This window comes from Blennius ocellaris, assembly GCF_963422515.1.
Source record: "Blennius ocellaris genome assembly, chromosome: 17".
Classification (NCBI taxonomy): Eukaryota; Metazoa; Chordata; class Actinopteri; order Blenniiformes; family Blenniidae; genus Blennius; species Blennius ocellaris.
The window spans coordinates 16080072-16106841 of NC_137666.1; the positions used below are offsets into that span (position 1 = coordinate 16080072).

Below are 26770 nucleotides of genomic sequence, written 5' to 3' on the forward strand. Positions count from 1 at the left end.
TAAGGTTTGTGGAGAGGCTGTTACTGTGTTTCTGGCCATGTCATACACACACCACAGACAGGAAATGGATGAGGGTAATGGATACACACTTAATGGAACATCCTGCTGCTGATTTCACTGTGTTTACTCCTGGACTTGACATGCCGACGTCTCCTTTGTTTCCGTCACTGATGAAAAAATCAACGCTCGAAAGACGGAACCTCGCTTTCTTGGAATGGCGAGCCGTCTACCGTCGTTTTGGGGACGCCTCACAGCTGTTTGCAGGCCGCCAGACTTGGTCAATAAAGAGTTAAGTGTGTATTCTGCAGTACTAAAGAAGAATTGTAACAGTAGGTACAATGGTTTTGTAAATTGATGGGTGTAATTTTGTGTTTATTTGGTGTTTATTTGTATGTGTGAAAAGTGTAGAACCCACAGTGCTATTTCCTGTGGGTGTGTTTGGGAGGATATACCCCCTCTGGTCCATGTATCCACTCTTCTACTAATTGTTTTTTTGCATAAAATTAAAGCTACTTCACCAGATGAGGGGAAAAAAGGCATATAAAAGTCTTTTAAACTGGATAGGATTTAACGTTTTAAGGCATCAAACTAAAACTCCCCCAGTTAATGCTAAATTAGAGGTGACCAATATGTGGCTTTCTGGGAAAAGTCAGCTTGTGAGCGGTTTTAATCCAGCCTGTGATCTGATCTCATAAAGTGTAACAGTAACAAAAAAAGACGACAACTGCAGTTTTATCAATAAACCTAACTGCTGGTCTCAATTTGTCATGTTGTCAGTGCAAGATGTGCCAAGTAGACTTGTGTGTTTTTCAAACTGAAACCAAGGCAAGTTGTTGTGTAAAGGTTATTGTGGTAAATGGAGTTCACTTACAAAGCACTTTTTCCACAAGCAGGCCTCAAAGTGCTTTAAACTGTTAATCACATTCTCACACATTTACACAGATGTCATCTAATATTAAGTACAAATGTTTCCTGGGTTATGGACTTTCTGTATTTTCTCAATTAAAATAAAATAAATGGCCAAACAACTCTTTATATGAAGCAATTGCACTCCAACTTTACATGATTGTATAAATAGATTTTATCACTGTTCTCACTCAAAATCAGGTGTAACTGTGTCTATGATTAACAAACAGCTTTGTTTTGCAAATGTTCCGCTTTATTGTGACAATACTGTTATCAGAACAAAATATGTATGTACATAAATAGGCAACCAAAAATATACAGTCTTCCACCAAAAAAAAAAAAGGCCGTCTGAGTAATAGTTGTTACAACTTTTATCACATGTACATTATTGGTATATTAATGGGAGACTACGTGTTTTATTAGTCCATGGATTGATAATAATAATAAAAAAATAATTAAATCAATTGAAAAGCTGACCCAAGAAGCAGGCAGGAAAGAGTTCCCCTGAACCACCGAGCACACAGGCATCCAGACGGAGACGGAAGGATAAGAAGCTCCACGGTGTCTTGATTCTTAATTTGACCTATAATTATTTCTTCAAGGGACCTGACATTTTACGTAGACCTTTTATCCTGTAGAGCAGCCCGTTGATAAAATCCTGCAGGGGAGAAAGGACATCTTAGTCATAATGTTGACGGAAAGGCTTTTTCAGTTCAAGCTGCATGTCAGAATTGTTTAAAAACAGACGATTCTCCCCTTTGGTTTCCTAATGTTTCGTTATTTTTTTAGATGCACCTGTAGCAGTAGTTTTTCCTCACACGTAGTTTCACTCATATATTGGAAGCATTTCTGTCTCACCTCTTTTGGCTTCCCGCATTCCTGCAGCAACTCCTGAGAAAGACGACAAGCAGAAACAAGCTCACTGACACTTTTCACTGCAAAAATTGCAACACTGGAGTCTGACAAGGGCCAAGGGCTCCTTAAAGCTGTTGCCCAACAGGCACATAATGGTTATATATCTACATCAGGAAAAGTATTTTTCTCTTTGATATTAAAGAGGAGATCAACTTTGGCTCCATTATTTCTCTTTTAGGTTTCTTATCTTTGTTACATTGAATACATTCAATATCCTTTTATTAAACAATACTATTTCAGTATGGTCAATTATCACATGTAGTATAAATTGTGTTTTACAGTTAAAAAAAATTAACCTTTAGGTGTAGGTCATAATGAATGCTTTCCTGTTCACATTATTTGAATGTCCTCTTTGTACGGCAATGATAGGTGATTGATCAGCTGAAAGGGAGGCTGGAAACCCCCGTGCCACATATTAAGCTCCGAATCAAAGTAACTTTTAAAAGTTGTAATGTGAATCTTACGTGCAGTCGAGTTCGTTGACCGTCATCCGACAATTCCAGGAGCTCGTCTATGTCAATTTCTAACTCTGGGATTTCTTCCTCCTGTGACAGCAGAGAGAAAAAATAGGTTATGGACAGTGTTTCCTAATTACCGCGGTGGTCATCCATCCATTTCTGCAGGCAACGACAGCTCTTGTAAGTGGCACTGGTAAGTGTCCACATGACTGAGCACAGTCTTTCACAAGACAGAAGAAGCGACAACCAAGGCTACGATTTCCACAAACGATTGTATTGTCATGCATTCGAATGCTGACATGTTACTATTTATTAGCAGGAAATTATCTCAGCTCATAGTTGACATTAAGGTGGAACCCCCCCCCCCCCCCAAAAAAAAAAAAATTACTGGATTTCTTGGTAATAAAGATGTGATTAATGTGTAGGGCCAAGCTGAGGAGCATCGAGGCATGAGTAAGTGTAGGAGGCCATGCTCGCCACATGCCACCTTCAGATTTCATGGCTGGTTTAACCTGCTGGCATTTTGCTCAGTCGTTACTGAGAGATTGTTTCCAGTTTAAATATTTTCTAGAGCAATGAACCCCCACCCCCCACCCACACACACTCTCATAGAGCCTGAGCTACTTTGCCTGACCTCAAATGTCAGGTTCAACATCCTTTGCCTCATGCCAAGAATGAAGTTTTTGTCAGAAGTTGCACGTTTTTCTTAGATCGATAGACTGATAATGAGATGAATAAGCACTGAAAAGTAGAACTCTCCTTGAGCTGGTTAAATACTTTCAATCTGAAATGTCTGGTCTTGAGATATCTGTAATAACTGATATTTATTTATTTTTTTGCCATTTTTAACTTTAGTTATCCAGACTATTACATTTACCCATTAGGCTTTAAAATTTGTTTCAAAAGTTAAGTTTCAATTTTTGCGAATCAAGAAAAAAGAAAAGAAAAAGGGAACCCCTGAGCCCCCCAGATTTACTCTGCTTTCCTGAAACACTTTTAAAAACTGCAGTACTAGATGATTTTCATACGATGTCACTCCTGATGTCTGCTTCAATTACACCAATAAAACACTATATAATGAAATTAACCAAATCCACACAAAGCTCCTTATTTAATTAGACAAAGTAGAAATAAACCAAACAATTACAGGCTTCCCATTAAGGCCAACCTTGTAAAGATGGTAAAACACCAGACTCCCCGCTCATCAATAAAGCCAATAAAGCAGCGTAATCACTCAGTGACAAAGCTCTTAATACCTTTTGACTACATGTTTTTAGCGGGCCAGAGGAGGTGCTGGCTGGCTGGAGGGATCCTGAACACGGAGATATCCGGAGTCAGCAGGTGTACGCACACGTTCTGACAAGTGAGGCCTCTTTTCAGATGGAACATTTTCCGGTTGGGGAGTTTTCATGGGCGGGGAGGACAGGAGTCGCGCTGCTTTCAAGATGAGAAGAGAGCTAATCAATGTGGAAGTGCTGAGTGGTGGAATAGATGGGCCCACCTTCACAGTCCCCTGTGCCCCCCCTAATTGATACATGCTGCCAGTTTGGGGCCTGTACCATTCTGCTGATGTCGGCAGGATAAAGCGCAGAGTTGAACTCATGAGGGTGGTTTTTTTGTTGTTTTATTTTTTTATTTTTTGTCTATGCTGTACATTTCTATACTGTGGAGGTGGAAAGAGTGCAGGAAAATCTAATAGCACTACTGTTGAATCCCATTGTTTTTCGATTACGAGTAAAAGTATTGTTTAATGTATTTAACTGTGTTGTCAAAAAGCAAGCATTTGACTATTCAAAGGAGCACATTTATCCAACAGTGGAGTACATAAAAATGTGATCTTTCTAAAAAGGCTTTAGATATTAAACAGAAATTTCCTTGTGAAAGAATAAACCAACTGCACATTAACCTTTTAAAAATGTATGTAAATTGTGAATAAGTAAAGATTTTAGTATAACTTTAATTACCTCATTGGAAAATATCTTAAAATATTGCTTAATTTCCAGTGATATGCAAAATGGCTATTTATTACTTGCCCTACTGTTTGATTTAAGTTGGTCTGAGCCACAAAACCAGTCCCTTTACTTTAGGATTAAATTAAGTTTGGCTACTAATACGTCAATGATTCTAACTGATTACAACCATAGTCCTACTTCAATATAGTAATGAGTATTTGCAATTTGTTACGTCCCCCTATAGCTTTACTTTACCATTCCTCAGTGAGGCAGTAGATGAGTTAGTTCAAGCACTATTAGGTATTTCAAGCTTCATGTTTTGTAAGTTTCTTTTCACAGTCGCTTGTTATCCAATTCTGAGAAGTTAATCTTTGCTCCATAAAACATATCTATTATTCATATTAAAGAAAGCTCTGAACTACCCAACTGAAATTGATGATGTACCCTGCTGGGATTCTACTGTATAGTTTAACAAGTGCAATGGTTTAACTAGACTCGATCAATAAAGCATGACTGGAAATTGTATGATTGTTCAGTAAATAAAGGACATGCAGGCATAAACACAGTTGTTCTTATGTGCTGTGCTGTTTGTCTCTGCAGCAAGGCCACACAGAGCCCCGACGAATATCAACAAGAGCTGCATTCACAGAGCTGAATGAGCGTGATACTTCAGGGACCCTTCCTCTAACTTTTCTCACTGTTTGTACACAGCCACAGTTTTCACTTAGTCCGGAGTTGCTTTCGTTGTCAGTGCAAAACAACATCCTAATGAGGCCTCTGGGCAGGATGTCGGAGCAGCACTTTTTAAAGTTAAAAGCAACAGATTCAGGCTGAAAACAATACTGGCACTTACACTAGAGTCGTGAATATCGTAACAACCGACCTTGTCTAAAAAAAAAAAATATATATATATATATATATATAATACGATGTTGCAGTGGAAAAGGGGTACGAGTAAATAAGCTTCGGCTTTATCCTACTCCTTTTCGCTTATGATTGAGCATTAATCACTTATATTTGGCTTATTATGTTTATTTGTTTTGTGTGTTTTTAGGTAGTTTTGTTGTTATTTTTGAATAATTGAATTTGTGCTCACATGTCCGAAATAAACTTTCAAATCAATTCAATTCAAGTTTCACGATTGCTATGCATTGACCCATGACTGTGTTTGTACTTCCTACTACTTTCACATCCCTCTCACTCTGTTATGGTAATCGGAAAAAGAAAATATTATAATAAATAGATAAATATTCTACTACTTCTACTGCTATAGCCATTACTATTATGCCAACTGCTCAATACTTTCACTACTATAACTTCCACTATTTTGAATGCTACGTTACTACTACAACTACTTCTTCCTATACTACTATTAGTACTTACTACTCCTGCTACTTTGACTACTATTCAATCTACTAACTACTTTTACCACAACTCTTATTATTCTGCTACTGCCACTGCGACTACTCCACATTGTTTTCCTCACTTCCAGTATGCTGCACTGCCTCAGTAAAGTGAATACATATTTTGATATGTGGGCAGCTCGTGCCTCCAGCAGGAAAAGTGTAGGACTTGATAAGTTGAACATACATCAGCATCTTCTGAAAACAGACCCAGGTTTTCCTGGGCACAGTTTCCTTTGGCGCAAACACATGGTGCGTTTAATGAACTCACACTGTGCTTGATGTTAATGTTTCGTAGCCAGCTTTGCAAGAATGGCATACCACCCAACTCTGCAAGCTTAATATGTCAGGGAACTACAGGAAGTTTAATTTAGCCTGATTCAAGTCGTAACGGATAAAAAGCCTAATGTGATGCTTGCTGCTTACAAAACAAAAGTAATGGAACAATGGAGTCTTAATGCTGCAGCCCCGCTGTTAGAGAAACATCCCACTTCATGATCATGGTGTGCAAACCCCCATGAACACTTCGGAAATAAATTAAATAAACTAAAGATGTTTTAACAAAGCTTCCAGGACTAAGTAATAGTAATACAAGTTGTAAGAGTAGTAGTGTGAATAGTAGAGGTAGTAGTGTTGGTGCAGTAGAAGTAGTAGTAATGGTAAGAGTAGAAGAAGAATTGGGAGTAGTAGTCAAAGTAGGAAATGATAGCCTGGTCAAGGAAACAGCATGAACTGATGAAACCAACACTTGGATAAACTGCATTGTAGTAGTGGATAGAAATAGTAAAAGTTGTATATGTATTGGGGTAGTTGGAGTAAAAATAATGGAAGCAGTAGAGTAACATGATTATAGGTAAAAATAGAAATAGTAGCAGTAGTAGAAAACACAATACGTTTTCAACTAAAACGTCATACATACATACAGTGACTACACCATCGTCTGGATCCGAAATGTTTACAAATATGTGCATGTTTGGGAGGTTGGATCACAAAAATCACAGCACCAACTAGGTTTAAAACAAGAATTTGTATTTGTTAAAAATTACTTGTTTTTACATCTTCTGACCCTTCAGAGATTATTGGCTATGTGGCCCCTGAAGAAAGAGTATTTTGACACCTCGAGTATAAATTCAATGGTTCAGACAGGGGCAGCATTGCTCGGTTGGGAGAGCGATTGTCTCCTAATTGGAAGGTTGCAGGTTTGATTCCCTTGTCCACATGCCGAAGTGTCTTTGGGCAAGATGCTGATCCCCATTGGAGTGACAGCACCTTGCATGACTGCAGCCTCCATTGGTGTGTGATGAACTATGTAAAGCGCCTTGGGGTTGCTCACACAGTTGAAAGGCGTTATATAAGTGAAGTCCATTTACCATTTAGATGTGAACAAGTTACATTTTATGGGATTATACCCAACAAAGCCTAATATGTGCTGAATAGAAATATCGCTGTAATCTTCTTTCCCAACCACGCATTCACAAAAACACAAATCAACCATTTGGGTCAAACCCCACAAGCCCAGAAATCCCATAAACTTCACAAGAATAACTAAGAACTGCTTTTTACACCTTTACCTAGTTTTCCTATTTTGAAAAGGTGTGAAGTCTGCAAAGAAAGCGGGCCCTGCAGGCCGAGCCAGCACTTGTATGAATTAGAGATGTAGCTAAATAATTCAGGCGGTGTGACACAGGGGACTGATGGTAAATGCTTCCACGCGGAAGACTCAGAGAACCAACAGAGTAACCTTCCCTGAGCCATGCAAAATTCATCAGTCTGGTCAGTGCACATGGACAAGCAATGCTAATTCCACAGTAATACAAATATCCATTCTATGTTAGCCTTACAGATAAGCCTGATTTTCTCATGTGGCAAGGTTGCATGAACAAGAGGAACTTATCAATTGAAGAAATTTGCAGTTATCTTCTCATCCATCACAACATTAGGTCCACATCTTCTCTCTGTCCTGTCCATGTGCTGCACATTTACAGTCGTGTTGATGCCAGAATGCCAAAAGGCCAAGCTCTGCAGATGTGGAATAATTGCATGTTTGTGGGACAAGAATCAAAAGAGCAGACAGCTCTGTTGTTGTTATCTGCATGTCCTGGTTATCACTAATATGATTTAATTCCAGCCTCAGCTTCACAAGCATGTTAACATGCATTACCACTGGGAAGGAAGCTTGGGAATAAATCTAATAAAAAAGTTATTGAGATAAGAGATGTTGTGATACTTTAACCCAGTGTAACTATAACCATAAAATGTTATTTTTAAACCCAGCTAATCCCCGATGATCCCTACCGATAAAGAGATGCTACCTTCTCGTCACTACAATTTTCTCAAACCACTTTTTTGTCAGCCGTCGGATCTGCATGCATGCTCACGTTCTGCAGCCATACGCGCATGGTTTATTAGCAGTGCAAGGTAATGCCCTGTAGTGAGGTGTGAGCCTTCTCGAGCAAAGAGCTTGTGCTTGGGTTGAGGAATATCACTTTGTCTCTGCCCTCTCCGGCATGAAACGAAAGCTGCGTTGTCGTCTGATGTGCGTCGTCATGGGAAGCTCACGCTCGCTATCAGACACCCCTAATTTCCCTGTGCCACACTGCCCTCATGTGGGCGATGAGACATCTGTTGCCCTGGTTTCTCCTCCGAGAACGCCAGGCAAATCAATATGGAGCCTCTGATATAATTGGATTGTATCCCACCGAACCGGAGTTATGAAGGTTGTGTTGTTCTCTATAGATGCTCCTATCTGTGAAACCTGGCCTGGCTCACTCTCATCCCTGTACTCACACAATAGCACGATTCATTAAACACATCATAGAAATATCAAGAGCATATATTTGCTATAAGCTCTGTGTTTTCACCGACTGTTTCTGAAGGGTAGAACTCCATCGCTGTTGTGTTAAAAATCATTATTATACTTCATTGTGGTTTGAGTGTGTAGTTTTTTTTATCTTGCATAGTTATCAATATGTGTGATTGAATGTGTTAGTAAACAGCAAAACAAGACACCCAACTTTTACACACACACACACACGCAGACACAAGAAATATGACATAATGTCCCAGATGCCACAATAACAGCAGGGTATGGAATCTGCAACATGTGAATGCTTTTGAAACATATACATATTATCTCCACCAATGTAATGGCTTTATTTGTCTTTCTGTGAGGATTTATTCCAGAGTTACAGCTTTTAAATGTTTTAGCCCTCATGCTGTTTGCTCCTATCGTTACTCCAGACGAGAGTCTGGCTGTACAACTTCACGCTGTGCAAACCTATTATGTAATTGCCTGAATTGTTAATGCCACCATATGGTTACCATGTGCCTGAAATGATGGAGGTGCTTTACTAAGGCTGCAATGTGCTTGTAATGCTTCTGGTGACTTAAGTATTGCCTCTCTGAAAAATAATGTCATCATTGTGGTGGGACGCCACGGTGCACACTTCACAGCTGACAATGCAGTCAGGCTGATGACACATGAGGGCTTCTGTGCCCATAGTTGCACCCATGAAGCACAGCATCGCTCCTCTGTACATGGCCTGTAGTTTCACATATATGATGGATAACCCAGTGCAGAGTTCAGAGCCTTCTCTTGCTGCCAGCATCCATCCAAACACAGTGTAGTGAGCCAGTCCTGTCTTACCTCACAGTCAAACAGCAGGTGCAGCTGCCCGTCGAACCACTCCTCAATATCCAGCCTCCTCTGCAGGTCCTTCCGGTTGTATTTCACTGTCAGCTTGCCCAGCTTGCGATGTGCCGGCTCTTCTGTTTTGTCCGCCGCCTGGAACATCACCCTGGACTGGGTGCTTGGCTCTGACGCCATGGCTGCCACGGCCTCAGGAGAACCGTGGAAACACACAGAGCTGTTGCCACACACTCAGAGGCAGAGGCAGACGCAGGGGCTCTGACATACACGGACTCCCCTGCTCTGCCACTATCTCTCTGCTTCTGCAGGGGCTGCTGTTCCCACGCCTATCTCCTGTTGTCTTGTTGAGTGTTCGTGTCCTCCCTCTCTTTAACGCTGGCTCTGGTATCCCTGACTGTCCTCCTCCTCTCTGCCTCCCCCCTCTCTCTCTCTCTCTCTCTCTCTCAAAGCTCACTGTCTTGCTCTCTTTTCTCCTCCGCCTCTTGCAACCAACACCCACTGGCTGCACTATCAGGAGGGCAGTAATGAGATATGGCTGTGTGTGTGTGTGTGTGAGTGTGGTGTGTGTATTGTGTGTGTGTGTGTGTGTGTGTGTGTGTGTGTGTGTGTGTGTGTGTGTGTGTGTGTGTGTGTGTGTGTGTGTGTGTGTGTGTGTGTGTGTGTGAGAGAGAGAGTCTTTTTCAGGGTGTGTTTGCCTTCTACTTTCTTCCTTTGTCTTGAAGCAGGTGGGAGATCAGAGGTCAATTACGACCATAAAAAGTGGGAAAGGGTTTAAAGAGCAACCTACGCTCAAGTTGACATTGTTATTCTGGTTGTCCTCATGTGATGTAGTCGGTTAGTACTCTTGCATAACAGTGAAAACACTCCAATTTCTGGTTTAGGAAGCTATTCTGTGCTGAGTTTGCATGTTCCCCCTGTAATTTGCGTGAGTTTTCTCCTGGTACTCTGGTGACCTCCCACATCCAAAACAACAATTTCAGTCTAAACTCCAGCAACCCTTAACCTGAATGTCATGGAAAAAAGGATGGATGTGCATCAGGTAGCTTAAAATATAAAAAAAAAAAAAAAAAAAAAAAATTGTAATTTTCTGTTTGATCATCACGCATGATCATACTTTTTTTTTTGTCCTGGCAAAAAAATATCTTGGTGGATTTTTTTTAATTACACAAATTCAGCAGGCCTCTATTGTTCACAAACACTTTTAACAATAGTTGGGTCCCCCTTGACAGGCGACCCAGGGTTCCTCTGGTGTGGTGGCCACATTGTTCCTTATGACAGGCATTATCGGGTGTACGTTTAATAAGCCACGAAGTGGTATTGGCATCCTTGGTTACACAGCCGTCAATAATAGATGACGGACAGGGCAGTATTTATGGCCGTCAAGAAGTCAAATGTCAAATAAAAGTCCTGAAACCACAAATGTTTGAGGAGTCAAACATCAACAGTGCAGAAGTCAAAGATGCAGGGTAGTAAGGTGGCAGTGCCAAATGATTACAGGTGAGACATAAGAGACAACAGGCTGTGGAGTTTCCACAGAGCCCATTACGATATAAATAATGGGGTTCAGTTATTTGTTTTGGCAGGGACGATCCATCAGCCATGGTCGCGCAGGTTCACCCACTGATGCACCGTCTGTTACAAACGCTGAATTATTGAATGCCTACAGCAGCTCACCTTTCCAGGCAAACAATTTCATTCATCCCGCCCTGTGCTGCTCAGTTCTGCACCGGCAGGTTGTCTACCAAAAAATAGGAGGGGGGGGGGGTCAGAGATAGAGGTCAGAGAATTACACAGCAAGCTCTCCTTTGGCTGATTGCAGAATTTGTGATCACTATGTCAGTATTTCATATACGAAATCTCCTCCAATTAAATATGGCTTTGATTATAAGTCAACCAGTCCTCCTACGTTTCACAATCTGAGGGAATTCTAACTTCCTGCTGTTGATAGTATGTGTGACACATCACTTACAATAATCTGAGTCAGTGTGTGAATCGTCTCAGTATCACCACAAATATGAAAACACTGATTGATCTAATAAGACATGTCACTTATGACACAGTGCTTGAAGAATGATTACTTAATAGGCATATTTTCCAATATTGTGAAATGAAGAGTGAAATATTCTCGTCTATGACTTGAGCTGACGGTAGGGTCATACTGCCATCTTGTGGAAAAACAACTTTGTACAGATATACTATATACTTAATGACAAAGTATTCAAAGAAATGTAACTAACCAACATCAAGTACTGACGGATGGGTGAACAAGTTTTCAGAGGTGGAAATAGTGTAGGAAATGCGTACATACATTTTACTTAGTTACAAGGAAAACGACTATTGTTAAAAGACACTCAAGTACAAATTAATATTCATATAAAAAATAAACTACTTGAAGAATTAGTCTTGACGTATATCTACAGGTATTGTAGCAAATGAAATGATCACCTCTGTTTCCTGACAACACTTTTTAGCACTTTTCAACATCTGACTCTGAGGTGCTGATATTATTTATATAATTTTTTTCCCAACTTAATCCTCCAGGACTTTTACAAGAAGGTCATATCAGATAAAATAAATAGTTGATCTGTCGATGAACCAATTAAGCATAGAACATAGAGAGATGTCAGAACAGCAAGATGATACAAGATAAGGTAAAAGATAACGTACATAGCATCAAAACAAGGCAATGTCAACACTGACAATTAGTAAAAATAGGAATTATAGAACAAGGAATAAACAATGTCTTCTATAAGAAGTCATTTAAAGGTCAATTAAAAGGTCATTTAAAATTGATGCGTGTGTGTGTGTGTGGGAGAGAGAGAGAGAGAGAGAGAGAGAGAGAGCGAGAGAGAGCGAGAGAGAGAGAGAGAGAGAGAGAGAGAGAGAGAGCGAGAGAAGGGAGTGGCATCTCAGGAGTGGAATTTCACTTCCTGTATCTCTCAGGTGACTCACCTGGGTAAATGCCGTCGACTTCTCGAGTTTTTGTCTGACTTCAAACTGGTAAATATCTTTCGTGCGGAGTTTCACAGAAGCAGGTGTGTGTCTGTGGAGGTTGTAGAAAGAAGAAGAAGAAGAAAAAAAGGAAGCCTGAATCAAAAGGAAGCCACTCGCTCGATTTAAGTCACTCTGAAGAGTCTTGATTGTGGAGGACGGGCAGTGGCGTTTCTCTTTTTGCGGCCTGAACACACGCTTGAAGTTTTGTTTTCACGGCAGGATATTTGGTTTTCTCCTTCATCTTTCTCCTGGATTCACTGTGATTCCAGGCGACCTCTGGATTTTAACTTCTTTTATTTATCTATTTATATAATGAACGCGTTGACGAGCGTGCGTCAAGGCGCGCGTGCCCTCCTCCTGCTGTTGCTGCTCGCGGTGGCCCCGCTCCGCCGCGCGCACGCTCAGGACTCCCCGGAGGACTGCATGGCCCGGTTCAAGACGGGCCGGGAGGACTTCGTGCTCGACGCCGACCAGTCGGTGAAGGACGGGGCCACTTTCCTGTCGTCGCCCAAACTGGCGCGGCAGAGAGACTGCGTCGCCGCCTGCTGCAAGGATCCGAAGTGCAACATCGTCTTCATGGAGCGAGGCGCCGAGGAAGGCTCCATCCAGTCCTGCTTTCTCTTCAACTGCCTGTACATGCAGAAACCGGCCTGCCGCTTCGTCAAGAAGAAGGGATACATCAACGTCATGCTGGATGTCGTGTATGACTTCTACCTGCACGTGGAAGCCCACACACGTAAGACCCGCAGAATCACTGCAAGCTCTTCAGCTTTGGCGTGTTTGTTCATACAGTTTCATATATACTCGTACTTCATCCAAAGTTCACACTTCGACTGTCATGCGATATGAGTTTGGAAGTTGCATACATTGGAAATATTAAAGCACTCCCCGATCAGGGATTTAAAAATAGGGATCACAATTCTACAGTGTTTTTTTTTATCCAATACTGGTTTTGTTTACAATTCACACCGTCAAACGCCATCATTCAAACCTTTTGATTTGCAAGTTTGTGGCCAATGATGTTGTTGTTGTTTTTGAAAACAAGGAATTCACGTTTTGTATCTGCATTTCTTTACATTACAAAGCGTATTGCTGCTATCAAACGTGTTTCTTAATTATTTATGTTGAAATCTGCTTTGTGTATTTCATACAGATTAAATGAATTAAACGCGTTCTCTTGATGATGCTGCAACACAATAACTAATCCTTTGAGGATATTTGAGAGAAAAATACATGTCATTGTGTATAAACAGCCACTGTTATGAAGAATACACTTTCAGTACTCTTGATTTCACTCCTTGTGAGTATATTTGGTTACTCTCCACCACCAGAGATTTTGGGGAGAAAACATAAAAAAGCGGTAACATTGTACTATTTAAGCAATGTAACAGCGATTCTACTCAAGTTATTCTTTAGGTTTGAATTATACTGATTTATACATTATTTATTCAGACCAAAAAAAAGAATCCAGATTTTACACCAGATTGCCCGATATGCTTCCAGTAATGTTAAAATCTGCCTTCTTATACTATGAGTAGAGGACTGAAAATGTATACTCGAGTACAACTACTAGTGCCACAGTCCTCAGTTATGAGTAAAGGAAATGTTTAAAACACCCAAAATACTCTCCTCAAAAATACTTAGAAAATTGGTTTCTTTTTAGCATAATTTATTTGCATGGTCCGTGTATGTCAATAGCAAATACACAATGGAAATATGCAAACAAGATGAGTATAGAGATAAAAAAGTACACGTTTTCAAATTGTAGTCATACTTGATAACAGTTTATAATTTTTAAAAGTGGCAATGCAGATTACATAGTACTCAAGTATGATCGCAATCAGATATAAACAAAGCAGCCAAAATAGTCTTTCAAGGTCACTGCCGCCTCTGTGTTTGTGTAGCATTCAAAACAAGCTTATTTACTTTTAATTTGCGCACACGAGATGCTTGACAATACAAAATAGAAGACTTTCAGGAGAACCAACAGACGTGTTAAATTCACTCATTCATACGTTGGTATGAATGAGTGAATTCAACGCGTCTGTTAAATCTCCCACCACCAGCTTAAAGAATTTCACTCTCTGGCTTTAATGGCATTTGTCTAAACACAGTTTGTAAAGTGAAAATGTGAGACTTTAGCTTAATGGCTTAAACCTGCCTTTTTTTACCTTGTTCACACATGTCGGCAAGTTGTGATGCCTATCAGTTATGTGTTTCTATTTCTTCATATTGCCGCCTATTTTTCAGCTCTTCCATGCTCAAGATGATGTAGAGTCGGATGTATGTCATTCAAGCTATTGGTCATTTGTTCCCTCCAGCGGAATCTGACCGTCCTCCAGTGGCCAATGGCGGGCCGGACCGGGTGGTCCAGCCACAGGACACTTTAACACTGAATGGCATTCAAAGCAAAGACGACCATGAGATCTCCTCCTACCTGTGGCAAATGCTCACCGAGTATCCCTATGCAGTAATTGAGGTGAGGAATGTGACTGTGGATAATATTATTGGGGGGGTGATGCGGCTCTGTAAACATCCTGAACCCTCATATTGCTGTTCATTCTGCTTTTCGCTCGGCTCAAAATCTGTCATACAAATGAATATACAACATCTCCTTCTCATGTTTTGCAGAAAACCAACTTTGACGACCAGATTTTAGTTCACAATCTGACATCTGGAGTTTATCAGTTCCAGCTGACTGTCACTGACAACAGCGGCCAGTCGGATTCGACCAAGGTTACAGTGCTGGTCCTCACTCCCGAGCAGTCTGAGCGTGAGTTTCTCAACAATGATTTTATGATGAAAAGAAGGCAGTTAGTCCTGTTGGTCAAGATCTGAGTGTGTAAATCTGATATCGCAGTCGGCTGATGTGGTGTCGCTAGTATATTTTTCCTTGGAAGTCAGAAAACAACATTTGAATGGCACGGGGTTGAGTTTCAGTGACAGTGAGTCATGTTTCCACTGTACCGTTTGGGTTGACATTTCCTTTCTAACCTTCTGCCTTCTGTTTTATGTTGAGACAGAAATAAGCCTCTGAGCTGTGTTGTTTAACCTCTTTGAGTAGTGGAGAATTAAAACACTCATTATTGTGAAATAGGTGAACATTCTTGCGAAAGTACGTTGAAGTGAAAGTATCCCAGATCTATAAAATGTGCAATATTGAAATCCCATTTCTCAAAGAAATAAAGAGTTGTTACAAGAAAAACTCACTACAAAATGCAGATCAAAGGGTTTTTATTACAAATTCAACTTCTGACTTTATTCAACCATGACTTCTGATTTCAGAACTGGCAAAGTAGACTGTGTAAATTCTATTTATCAAGCGAGAAGTAAATACTACCTGGTTACAGTGATGTTTTTATTTCGTATTAATTATTTATTTGTGCTTTTTATTGATAATTGTCTCAGCCAGACGGACCAAAACTGTTCTATGAGTTCTGGATTAAACAGAACATTTCCCCCAATACATGTATACCTAAGGACACATCTGAGACGTACTGTGCTGATAAACCTGTAGGTTTTAGACATTACACTCTCCTCGCGTCATTTAATTTCTTAAATAAGATGGCCTTGATTTCAAGGAACTGCTTTGGCATAGTTTCACATTTGTCGTAAGCATAAACCTCAGATTGTTGGCTGTAATCAAACATGTCCTGACACGCAGGCCCAGTGCTTGTTCTCCGTGGGACGAGGTAGTGTGACGACAAAAGCATGAATGGTCACGTTAAAAAGAATACTTGTGTGTATGTGTGAGTAATGAGTTGTTGGTTGGTGATCAGTCATACGGTTCATGGTTAGTATTATGTTGTATGTGATTCCATGTTATCTCTGGGCTCAGGAAATAGCAGAACGATGTTCCTGCTCCTGTCGGGTTTTTTATTTTTCTTTTACGGCTCCCCTGATACCATCTCTCCGCCCCTGACTCAACCAAACCTGTTGGCCTAGTTTCAGTTTGAGTTGCGCAAACATGAGGTCGGTCGCGTCTTGCAGTCTGGATTGATTGCGACTGAAAGTCTTGAACCTTTGTCATTCCAAGGTGGTCTGTGTTGACTGCAGGACAACAAAACACTTTGAGCCACCCAGGTCTTAAGTTACCCATTAACAGCTCGAGTCCTCGATGGTGTGAAGGAGTTTTTCCCCGGCTGTCTGATCTACGGCGCCGCCTCTAAACGCCTGCGCTTGACACCCTTACACCTGAACAATGGATGACTCTCACAACAGCTTGGTCATTCGTCAACGCCACGAGGAAAACACGAGAACTTGATAATTGAAGTGTAGTTTACGCTTCCTTTTGGAGTCGCGTCTCATTCTAATTGTACTCTATAGTTTCAGTGTCATTTGTCGAGCGTGTCATCGGCCACAAACCGCTTATATCAGTGAGGAAACGTTTCAGACATAACTGTCGTCTGATCAAGAGACAAGCACAAAGACCTCGATGGATATGAGCAGACATCAAGAGAAAATTGCGTCAAGTCTCGTCCCAGATATTAGACAAAGATGTTGGCGGCTGAGTCTTCGACAAACGCGCTTTGTCCGCTCGGTCAATGCACCACTGTATTAATGAGGAAGAGCAGAGGTTCCCAACCTGAGGTCTGGGATGTTTCTTAAACTGGAGGGAGATTGACGACAAGCTTCAGGTTGTTTGTAATAGTCACTACTATTTGTCAAAAACACCCCGATTGCTCTGAGTTGGTTGGCTTCCCAGCATGAACAAGGCTAGCCTATTGATTGCTCCAAAAAAAATATTTGTACACCTCTATTCTACAGCTTAAAGTAAAGCTCAATGTTTTGGTTTTTTTTTTATTCTCGAGGTTGTTGGGTGCTGGTGAGAGTAGGCACGTCTGCCACTGTTTGGCTTCACTAGTATGTTTTGGAAAATAAGGGATTAGAAAGTGAGTCTGGAGCCGTTTTTAGGAGGCACTCCAAGAAGAAATGATGGTTGATAACAACAGTCTGAGAGCTCTTGCAGTGTACATTGTCAACGTCCAACTTGAATCTGTCTGCAATCCTACATGCGTGCTGTTTCATTTTGCTCAGATTAATAGATCCTCTCCTTTTTAAAGAAAGAACAGTTATTGTTTTCTGATGCATATCAATGCAGTTAAGAATACTGACTGTTTAAGCTCAAAGCTATTCGGACACAAAGCTCAGAAATAGGAGCCGATTTACAGTAATCTAAAACTCTGTGTCCTGTCAGACCACTGCATGGCTCCAAAGAAGATTGGGCCGTGTCGCGGATCCTTCCCCCGCTGGCATTACAACGGTGCCTCAGAGAAGTGCGAGGAATTCATTTTTGGAGGCTGCAAGGAGAACCTCAACAACTACCTCACCAAGGACGAGTGCACCAACGCCTGCTATGGCTCCGGTACGTCTCCTTCTTTTACATTGTCTGTGGTTTCTCTTCCATATGTTGTTGCTCCTTAACGTGTGACAGAAAGTTAGGGTAAGATGGCTTAAAAAAAAAAAAACAAGGGGCCATTTGTCTCTTCAACGTGGACTGTTTCAGCTCTGCACCACACATTAGGATGAAGGTGACTTCTCAATGATGCGTCTTTTCAACTAATAGATTGAAATGAACTCCTCTGTTTCTACTCTTTTTGTTGTTGTCTTCCTTTCAGAAAAAGCTGAGAAATCGGGTCGAGGATTGCCTATCCCTGGAAATCAAGGTAAGCGGCTGCAAAGAACACCTGGGGTGAATTAATCAAAATGTGGATCTGTTCAGTTTTCATCATTGTTTCTTGATTCTGCTTTTATTTGTTTTGTTACCCGTTCCTCTTTGTGGGGAGACTGCACGTCATCCAAACCAGCTTCAGTGGTGCAAAACAGGAACTCTTACAGCAGAATTAGTGATCACACAGTTTACGTTTTTCTTGCAGCGGATAACCGAGATCTTCATGGTGAAAGTTACCGTTACACTTCCTATTGAAATTACTGGCAGCTTTGAATTTCGCTGCCTTTTTGTGGCGATTTCACACAATGATTGACAACATCACTTGGGACCAGTGTCGGCTGGTTGGTCGGTCAGATTCCAAGGTGTTTCACCAGCGCTGCTTTTCACACAAATTAACAAAAATCAAAGAGAAAAAGTGTGTCGTGAAGCACCATACCGAGAACTTACTGGTGAATTCTTTAGAGTTTGATATACAGGCTTATAAATATTGCATTAAGAGTAAAAACTGTGCTGGAAAAAAAGTGTTTTATACTTTATTTATGTTTTCTATTGGCAACAACAATGTTTTTGGCTGCATTTAGATAACAAGTCCTAATAGGAAAAACCATGTTTAGGTCCCAGTTTCAATATGTACGTTTGCTATTTAGACTTTTACATTGATCCTGTTGCTGCTGACAGGATTTGGCCGGGGTAGTTCTCATAACCATAACGCCACTTTACAATATGTAGAATTTCTTTTTGAACTCCTCGAAGTCAGAAACAAAGTTTTATGTGTTCATACTAGTCATGACGATGGCCTTCCACCAGTGCGTCACAGATTTATAACGTCAGCTTATAAATATAATCAGAAAAGCACAATAATATTAGAATACTGCCAGATATTGAAAGATAAAGTTAGTTTAAAAAGTTACCGAAGCACTGATTGGTTGCACATTTTTAGACAAGTGTACAGCCATAAACTCAAAAAGGATTCCAGGTATGATCTTCATGAAGAATTAGATCTGTGTATTATCGGTGTGAGAACAACCTCGGCATGAGTTTGACTCACTCACTTTTAATCATTGATCAAACCGTACAGAGATATTTAGTCATCTGTTAACGCCGCACTGTGAACCTGCGCGACTTTAGGAGACAACAGCTATTTTACTATTTGTCAAGGTTCTCTGTGGCTCAGGGCTATTATAACCACACATATTTTAATTGTTGAAGACTTTGCACGCTCCGAAAGGCAGTCTGAGTGACGGGATTCCTCTGGGTTTTGCAGGGGAGATGTGCGGCGCCCCGTGTACCGTAGAACAGTTCACCTGCTCTAATGGCTGCTGTCTGGATCCCGGCCTGGAGTGCGACTCCACCCCGCAGTGCAGCGACGGCTCAGACGAGGAGAAATGCCAAGACCGTGAGCAATGAATATGCAAATTAAGCGTTGATTCCCTCATGTCTTATGAATGCACTGTGCTGAATGAGTGCCGCTCTGAAAGCTAACGTGAACAATGTGTCTGTCAGTGAACGACAAGTTTCACATCCTGCTGCAGATTCCAGTGGATGAACAGAAAGGTGATTTTCTTTTTCTTTTTTTTTGTTTCTGCCTTTCTAGTGATGATCAATATCGATCAAATTCAACATACAAACATACTTTTTGACCCAAACTCGTTTGTGTTTTTTCGCAGTGCGCTGCACCGAGGTTCCCGACACAGGAAACTGCCGGGACAGTCTCACCAAGTGGTATTACGACCCGTACCAGCAGGACTGCCTGCGTTTCAACTACGGCGGCTGCCTGGGGAATGAGAATCGCTTTGAAAAAAAAGACTCCTGTTTGAGAATTTGTCGTGGGGTCACAGGTGGGTTCCGTACATGGATTTTCTAAACGTGCTCACGATACATCTTGGAAAATGACCACTCTGTTTCTGTGAATTCTGCGACAGTGAATCCTTGTAACTCAGACACATTATCACCGCTCACGCAGTCTCAAAGTGCTTCACACTGATATTCATATTCACACGTCCAATGATGACGGCTGACTCAGAGTTAAATACAACGTATGTTTTAAGCTATGTGGGCCGTGCTGCTTTAGGGCTTAAATGGAACTTCAGTAAAATCTCAATAGGTTTTTTTTGTTGGTTTTTTTTTGTTAAAGCAGGTCAGGGTCTATATATTTTGAGTGGTTTCGCCAAGTGTGTGTGTGACTTTAGGCCGCTTGTATGAATTAATTCCGAATACTGTAAAATGTGACCTCTTGAAATAACCTAATTTTCAGTGAAAATTGTTTCTGACATTTGATCTGATCTACATCGTACTCATTCAAAAACATTATGTTCCTCTGTGTTTAAATTGCTGGACGTATGAATATTAAAATGTTTGCTCCATCAACTGAAGGATGAGTCTCGGTCTTATAGACATTCTGAGACGTGTACAGATGAGCTGCATCTATGTCTCATGACTGTTGTTTTTAGAAATATCATATAGGTAAATGACAACAGTTTTGAAATGTAGAGCCACTTCGCTGGTGCAGTACAATGTAAAACATGCTTGTGGCAAACTTTCCAAATATTAGTATTGGCTCCATTTAAAGGCGCAGAATGTAAAATTCAATACAACCAACATTGTGGATGGGTAGGTAGAAGGACTGAGTGTCTGTTCAATGTCTACCAGTTTGTTGTTGTGTTTAATTTGAGTTTACTTTAACAAAAATCTCCAGCGTTCACTATTTGGGGCATCATTTTCATTGTAGGGCCAAATAGTGAGCAGGTTTTTAGAGTTTAAGTTAAATAACATGTTAAGTTTGGTACAAAAAAAACTCCATGAAGTCAATAACTCACATTTTGGAATTGGTGTGGATGTTGTTTGTGCTAACAGTATTTGAAGAACATGCCCTGCAGGTTACTGTAACACTGTTATAACTTGTCTTTGTCTTCATTTTAGAAAAGGATGCCTTTGCAAGAAAGGAGGAGTTTGAACGCAGAGTGTCAGAGGGCCAGACAAGTATATAAAACACATTTATTTTCACTTGCTTCCCGTTTTATCAACTTCGCTCTCCAACGTCTTTTGTGTCACCGTCTCTCACAACAAATCCCAAACTTTTGAACTTTTGTGTCCCGTTCTAATTTATCGCCCAGGTATCATTGCGATCGCTGCCGTCTTGGGTTTGGCGATTCTCGTCCTGCTGGGTGTGTTGGTGTACTGCTTCATGAAGGGAAGGAAGTCCTCACAACACCACCGCGTGCCCGTCACCAACGCTCCCGTTATGACCGCAGACAGAGAGCATCTGGTCTACAACAGCACCACCAAGCCCATCTGACACCCCCCCGCCCCCGCAGAAGTCCCACATCCTGTAGCGTAGCTCGTGCCTTGCGTTTCCCCCGACTAAACTCAGACTGACAAGAGAAGAAACTAAGTCTGCTGACGAAAATTGATCCTGAAAGAGCTCTGTTTTTATTTTGTATGTAGATGGATGTGTTTTTAAGGGCGGTGTACACAGAAGATGAAATGTCTTCAAAGATGAAATGTGATGTTTAAGCTTGTTTTTATTATTATTTTATAAATATAGATTCATACATTGGCCTGGTGAATAACTTGTTGGCTTCAGTGTGTACTCAGGTTAAAAGGGAAGGATTTGTGTTTGTATGGAGGTCATCTCGCCACAACATGTGGCCCTGTTGAAACTCGCGCTGGCTCCCTGCTAGTTTGTGTGGTCTTGTATCCATCAAACAATTTTCCTAATGCAATGTCAACACATCGTTTTGGAAGAAGATGGTTTTAATTGTGACATGAGACTTGATTGTTTGCCTCCTTCTTGCAACTGAACTCTGGAAGATTTAGTAGATGTGTTGTGAAAACATCCCGATGGCCTGCTATGCCAACCACCTTCCCTCCTTCAGTTTTTATCTTTTTTTTTTTTTTTCCCCACGCAATATTGTTACAAACTCCACTTGATGGCAAATGCACCGTGTTGTACATAATCTTAGAATTTCAGAAAGTAATATTTGACTTGAACATTATTTTGTTGGTGATTTATTTTTTAAGAGATATATGTGCATAGATAAAAGATACTTATTCACATGTTTTTAAATGACTGTTGCTGTTGAATATTCAACATTTTAAATTTATAGATTGTTTCTTTGTGTGATGTGATGATGTAAGTTCCATTAGCCTTAGCAGTATGATGTTCATATTAAATAAAAAATATTAACACTCATTCTGGGGTAATTTGTCTTTCGAAAAAAATCGTTTGTTTGAAAGGTGTTTATTCCACTTTGTTCTGTCACATGATTTTGTTATTTCAAGGGACCATCACTACAATCTGCATGCATATCTTGCATAAAGGATTATTCAGTCCAATTTGGGATGTTATCGAGTTTTGTTTGACAAGGTTTACTTTCCCTAATAAGGTTACAAAGTGATTTGACCTCGTTTGTCTTTGTCCAATGCAGCCAATGATGTACAGAAATGTGTCAACCCACACTGCTGATTCCATGGAAACTCACATCCGCTATATTCAAAATGGGGAAACCAGTTCCGCAGGTTATTTCCTCCTTTACTTTCCAATAGAATTCCTTTGAACACTTTTTTTTTAACTGTAGTATTTTTAGCAATAAAAAATAATAACGGGTTGCATTTGACTCTAGGGTCTGTTTCAGGAATGTTCAGGTTTTGCACTTGAGACATTTCAATTGTGGTTCATGCACAACATAACGACACAAACATCTTCCCTGATGCCGTTTCTTACTTAATGATGATCGCTGCTAGAGTCAGTCAGTGTAGGTGGAGGCACGGTACACCATGGACAAGTGGGCAAGCCATAGTTTCAAAAGAAAAGTCACATTTTCATGTAAACTCAAAATGGTGACTTGGATTAAAGAAATAAAAACTACAAACATGCACCATGGAGAACATGCACATTCCACAGAGGTCCAGTAGATTCACATGCATACAACACAACATATGTTGCACAAACTGAATTACTGTATAGCAGATATGAATTCATGATGTCAGTCTGATCGCCTGTTTATTATCGATCTTTAAATGAAAACTAAACTGCAGTCCTGTCGTGACTTTATGTACATTGACCAGCAGGTGGCAGTAGTAAACTATCTGATATTTAACGTCTAACACTGCTGAAGTCTCACGCTTGTAAACTACTTCAGTGATTGTTACATAAATGTCTGTCAGGCTTCATATAGAATCACTATTATAGAACATGATACCTGAATTAAAATATGTTGAATCGATCTTTTGCATGTAAAGTTGTAAAGAAATTTAAAGATTTGACAATGGATCAGTAACTCTTAAACTAGTCGGCGGTTCAATCCTATCCCAGGCTTGACTTTTTAAAAATGTTTTATCTCAGCCATGAAATTCACTACCTTCATCCTACAGGTACAGGATGAAGTTTTAAGTATTTCCCCCTCTGTGCACAGGGTGGCCGTATTGAGTCACTTTCTTGGTGTTTCAGAAGTTAGTTAATTTAATTAATAGTGTACAAATCTGCATCAGACAAGCATCTTCACTGTTCATTTTCAAAACTATTCTTAAGACCCTTTTTTTTTTTTATTCCTTGGCTTTTAACCCAGCTTTAGACTCAGCTCCTGTTTTACTTGTTGCCATTTAATTGTATATTGTTGAATATTATTGCTTTAGTTGTTTTTTTTAACTGATTACCACTCATACTTTGTTATTTTTAAATCTATTTATGTACAGCACTTTGATAATGCTCTTGCTCTTAAGTGCTTTCGAAATAAAGTTGAGTTAAGTTGAGTTGAGAGGTGAGTTTCCTCTTCTCTTCTTAGGATGTTTTCATTTTATTTTGTAATTTCCTATTAGTGTTTTTTGAATTTGTACCCAGTATTTTTTTAGGGGGAGCATTAGTGCCCCAAATAAATTTTTCAGCATTTGCCATTGAAGCTAACTGATTGTAAAACAACGGAGTGTAGTAAGTAATGCATCATCATGTGGTACAAAGCACTACAAGATTAGGTTTTCAAGGTTTTCTGTTTAGATTATATTGACTTTTCAAGCATCTATGTGTATTATAGGGTGATGAAAATGTGTTTTCTTTTCAGCATTGGAAATGAGACTTCCCCAACTGGTAGCTTTCCAAGTTGCAGTTGTTTTTTTGTTGATGTTGTTTTTTGTTGGCTTTTTTTTTTTTACTTTATTGGTGGTCTCTCTGGCATAGACACCAAGATAATTGAAAAAAATTCATTCTTGTCTTCAATTTATGAAAAGCTGTGGCTTGTAATCTGTTTTACTGAGGCGTTTTGTGCAGAATACTCAAAATCTGCCAGCTCTCCCCAAACAATTTTGCCAAACCATTGAAAGCTGCTTTTTCACATCGTAACTTCAGAAAAAGTGGTGCAACATATTGTTGTCTTCATCCTTCTATGGGAATCTTGAAGTTATCTCAAGAAGGACGGCTGAGAGGGGGTCGTGCAAAGCTAAAGAGCCAAAAAACCACAAAAAAAACACCCCACATAAATTAGCAGCCACCCAATTGATTCACTGAAGCTGTCCTTTGTGAGTCCCCCATTCCACTGCCCTGACCCTCATAAATGTAATTGGCAGGACTAGAATTTACATCTTTCACAGGCCTCACGTTCAGTTTTCATCCATATTCATAGAACATGAAAAGCAAAAAGAAAACACATTTCAACAGTCCTAGCAGTCCTGCACATATCATGCAAAACTAAAACAAACGTCCAGTCCAGATGTGGTGATGTGGGAACACATCTGACACTGAAGCCTGTCACAAACAAGCCCTCCTGAGATGCCTTCATGCTCTGTGTAAATTACCCTCTTTTTAGACAAATGGGGTTTCTTCAGTTACGTTGATCGATGCTTTCCCCAACTAGCTTGAGCATTTGAGAAAAGCGAAAACTTGCACTGAGACATACAAAACTTATTGCAGTTTTGCATGTTGTATAGTTTGCAGCTATACTACTGTTTTGTTTTGTTTTTATTAAATCAAAGTGCAAACCAATGAAGAAATAGCGCCAGTAGAAATTCGGACATCAATGTTTATTAGTAAATTGAGATAGCAAAGGGGAGGGGAAAAGTACCTGATCTGAGAAAACTGAGTCGATTCATATGTTTAAGTCTTTCGTTTACGTGTTGGTCGCGTTCACTGTCAACTCTCAGTATATGTTTTCCGAGCGGCCCTGAACGCATCAGCAGTTCTTTGCAGAGATGCGGTAGTTTGCAGACCCAGATCGAGCCGATGACCTGCGCCTGGATGTGCGTCTCTGAAACATGTGAGAGGAACAAACTGACGGACTAACCTCGACTGTCCTTCCAAGAAGAATCACATAAAGAGGGGGAAAAAACGGCGGTCGTCACTTGAAGGAAAGACATTGGCGGTACGTGGATCGACTTTTCACAACTTTGCGCAATCTGGGCTAAAATGTGTCCGTTCTGCTGGGATATTTCTGTGGATTGGATTTTGTTTTGTAGGGCTGTTACTTAACCGGGTTTGGGTTGTTTTTTTTATGTCACTTTTAACAAGTGTTGTCGATTAAACTTACTTTTATAAAGTGTTTCCTTTCTCAAGTACACGTTGTTTTCATCAAATCTCCGCACCCAGCGCGCAACAAAGTGCCAAAACATGTGCATGTGCTTGTTTTCTCCCTCAAGAATCCGATTTATGGTTTTCCTCTCATGTAAAGCCTTCAGCGCATTCCTTAAGATGAGCCCCTCCGCCTTTAACTTCATAGATATGTGTTACATAACTGGTATTGGATGCATTTCTGCTTGGTTTAATTTCCCAGCCTTGCAGCTGTAAGACCTGCAGGACGCACGAGTTTCAGTCAGATAAGTTCTGTTTGTCTTTGATGCAAAACACTCTCAGTTGAATGAACTTTGGTCAGCTGCAGCAGCCTGTTTCCCCTCTTTTTTTTTTTTTTAAAGCGGTGAGATTTTCCACTTCAGCACTGATGTCACATTTGTCTTGTGAGGGAAAAACTAAACTTTGCCCTACAGTTGAATAATTTTCCAATTTCCTCTTCCCCCATCTTCCCATCCGATTCCTCCCGTCAATCTTGTTGGTGGACATGCCTGCTCCTCTCCCCTCACAGAAAACCCTAATTGTTTTTTTTCTAATGAGCGCCCCAGTGAGACACAGTGTGGTTTTAAATGCAGGCTGCTCATAGGTCAATAACTCTCCACCACCAGCTGTTGTAGAAGAATGGGACAAAAATCAATCAATTACCACTGAAAAGTTCCATCTTCTGCTTCTCTGACCTCACTTGACCTTTCAGACAATAAGGGCTGAGCTTCATTGCAGATAAATGTTTCCTCAGAGCGATGAACGGGACTCTCTTGTAGGTGGTCCAGACAGGAAACTGCCTGAGTGTGTCTTGGATTTCAGAGTTGGCTCTTAATTCCCTCTTTCAGAGTCTTGGTATGCTGCAGCTGTGATTAAATTACAAGAGTAGCAGAAAAGTAGAGAACATTTAAATGCATGTACATTTAAAACTCTACATGTGAATACTTTGTAAGTCACTTAAAGGAATTCAACAGTTGTGAAGTTCCCCAGAAAGTCAACCATCAACCAATCTTTGCTGCTTAGCATGTGATGGTGGGAGCATGACATTCGCTTTTGATGCAGAAAACTGGTCGTGTCTGCATTTGTCATGTTTTAAGAAAGCATTTATGTGTTTTTGTCCCACATGGTAGCTGAACCCCTCTTGTGGAAATACCTCCCGTCCAAGTCTGGGCTTGGTCGTCCTTTCCATATGGACTTTACATTATTTTCCTCCAGTTTCCTGTCGCAGGCCCACATCATGCGTTTGAGGCTAATTGGTGAATCTACATTGCGTGTAGTTAGTTGTCTC

General features: G+C 40.4%; 2 protein-coding genes across 2 annotated transcripts; one reads left to right on the forward strand and one right to left on the reverse strand.

The window, feature by feature from the left end:
- Positions 1 to 1463: 1463 nt before the first annotated feature.
- ppp1r14d (protein phosphatase 1 regulatory inhibitor subunit 14D) lies at positions 1464 to 9460 on the reverse strand (the record flags this gene model as incomplete). The annotated part of the gene is made up of 4 exons (XM_080513015.1): positions 1464 to 1564; positions 1765 to 1797; positions 2286 to 2366; positions 9281 to 9460. 4 exons carry the CDS (start codon positions 9458 to 9460, stop codon positions 1496 to 1498), a joined length of 363 nt encoding a protein of 120 aa, XP_080369141.1. The 3' UTR covers positions 1464 to 1495.
- Positions 9461 to 12240: 2780 nt separating this feature from the next.
- spint1a (serine peptidase inhibitor, Kunitz type 1 a) lies at positions 12241 to 22140 on the forward strand. The gene is made up of 10 exons (XM_080513236.1): positions 12241 to 13013; positions 14599 to 14756; positions 14909 to 15050; positions 17475 to 17642; positions 17896 to 17943; positions 19213 to 19344; positions 19452 to 19502; positions 19616 to 19786; positions 20868 to 20927; positions 21062 to 22140. The coding sequence occupies exons 1-10, from the start codon at positions 12590 to 12592 to the stop codon at positions 21241 to 21243; spliced, it is 1536 nt and encodes a 511-aa protein (XP_080369362.1). The 5' UTR covers positions 12241 to 12589; the 3' UTR covers positions 21244 to 22140.
- Positions 22141 to 26770: the final 4630 nt, after the last annotated feature.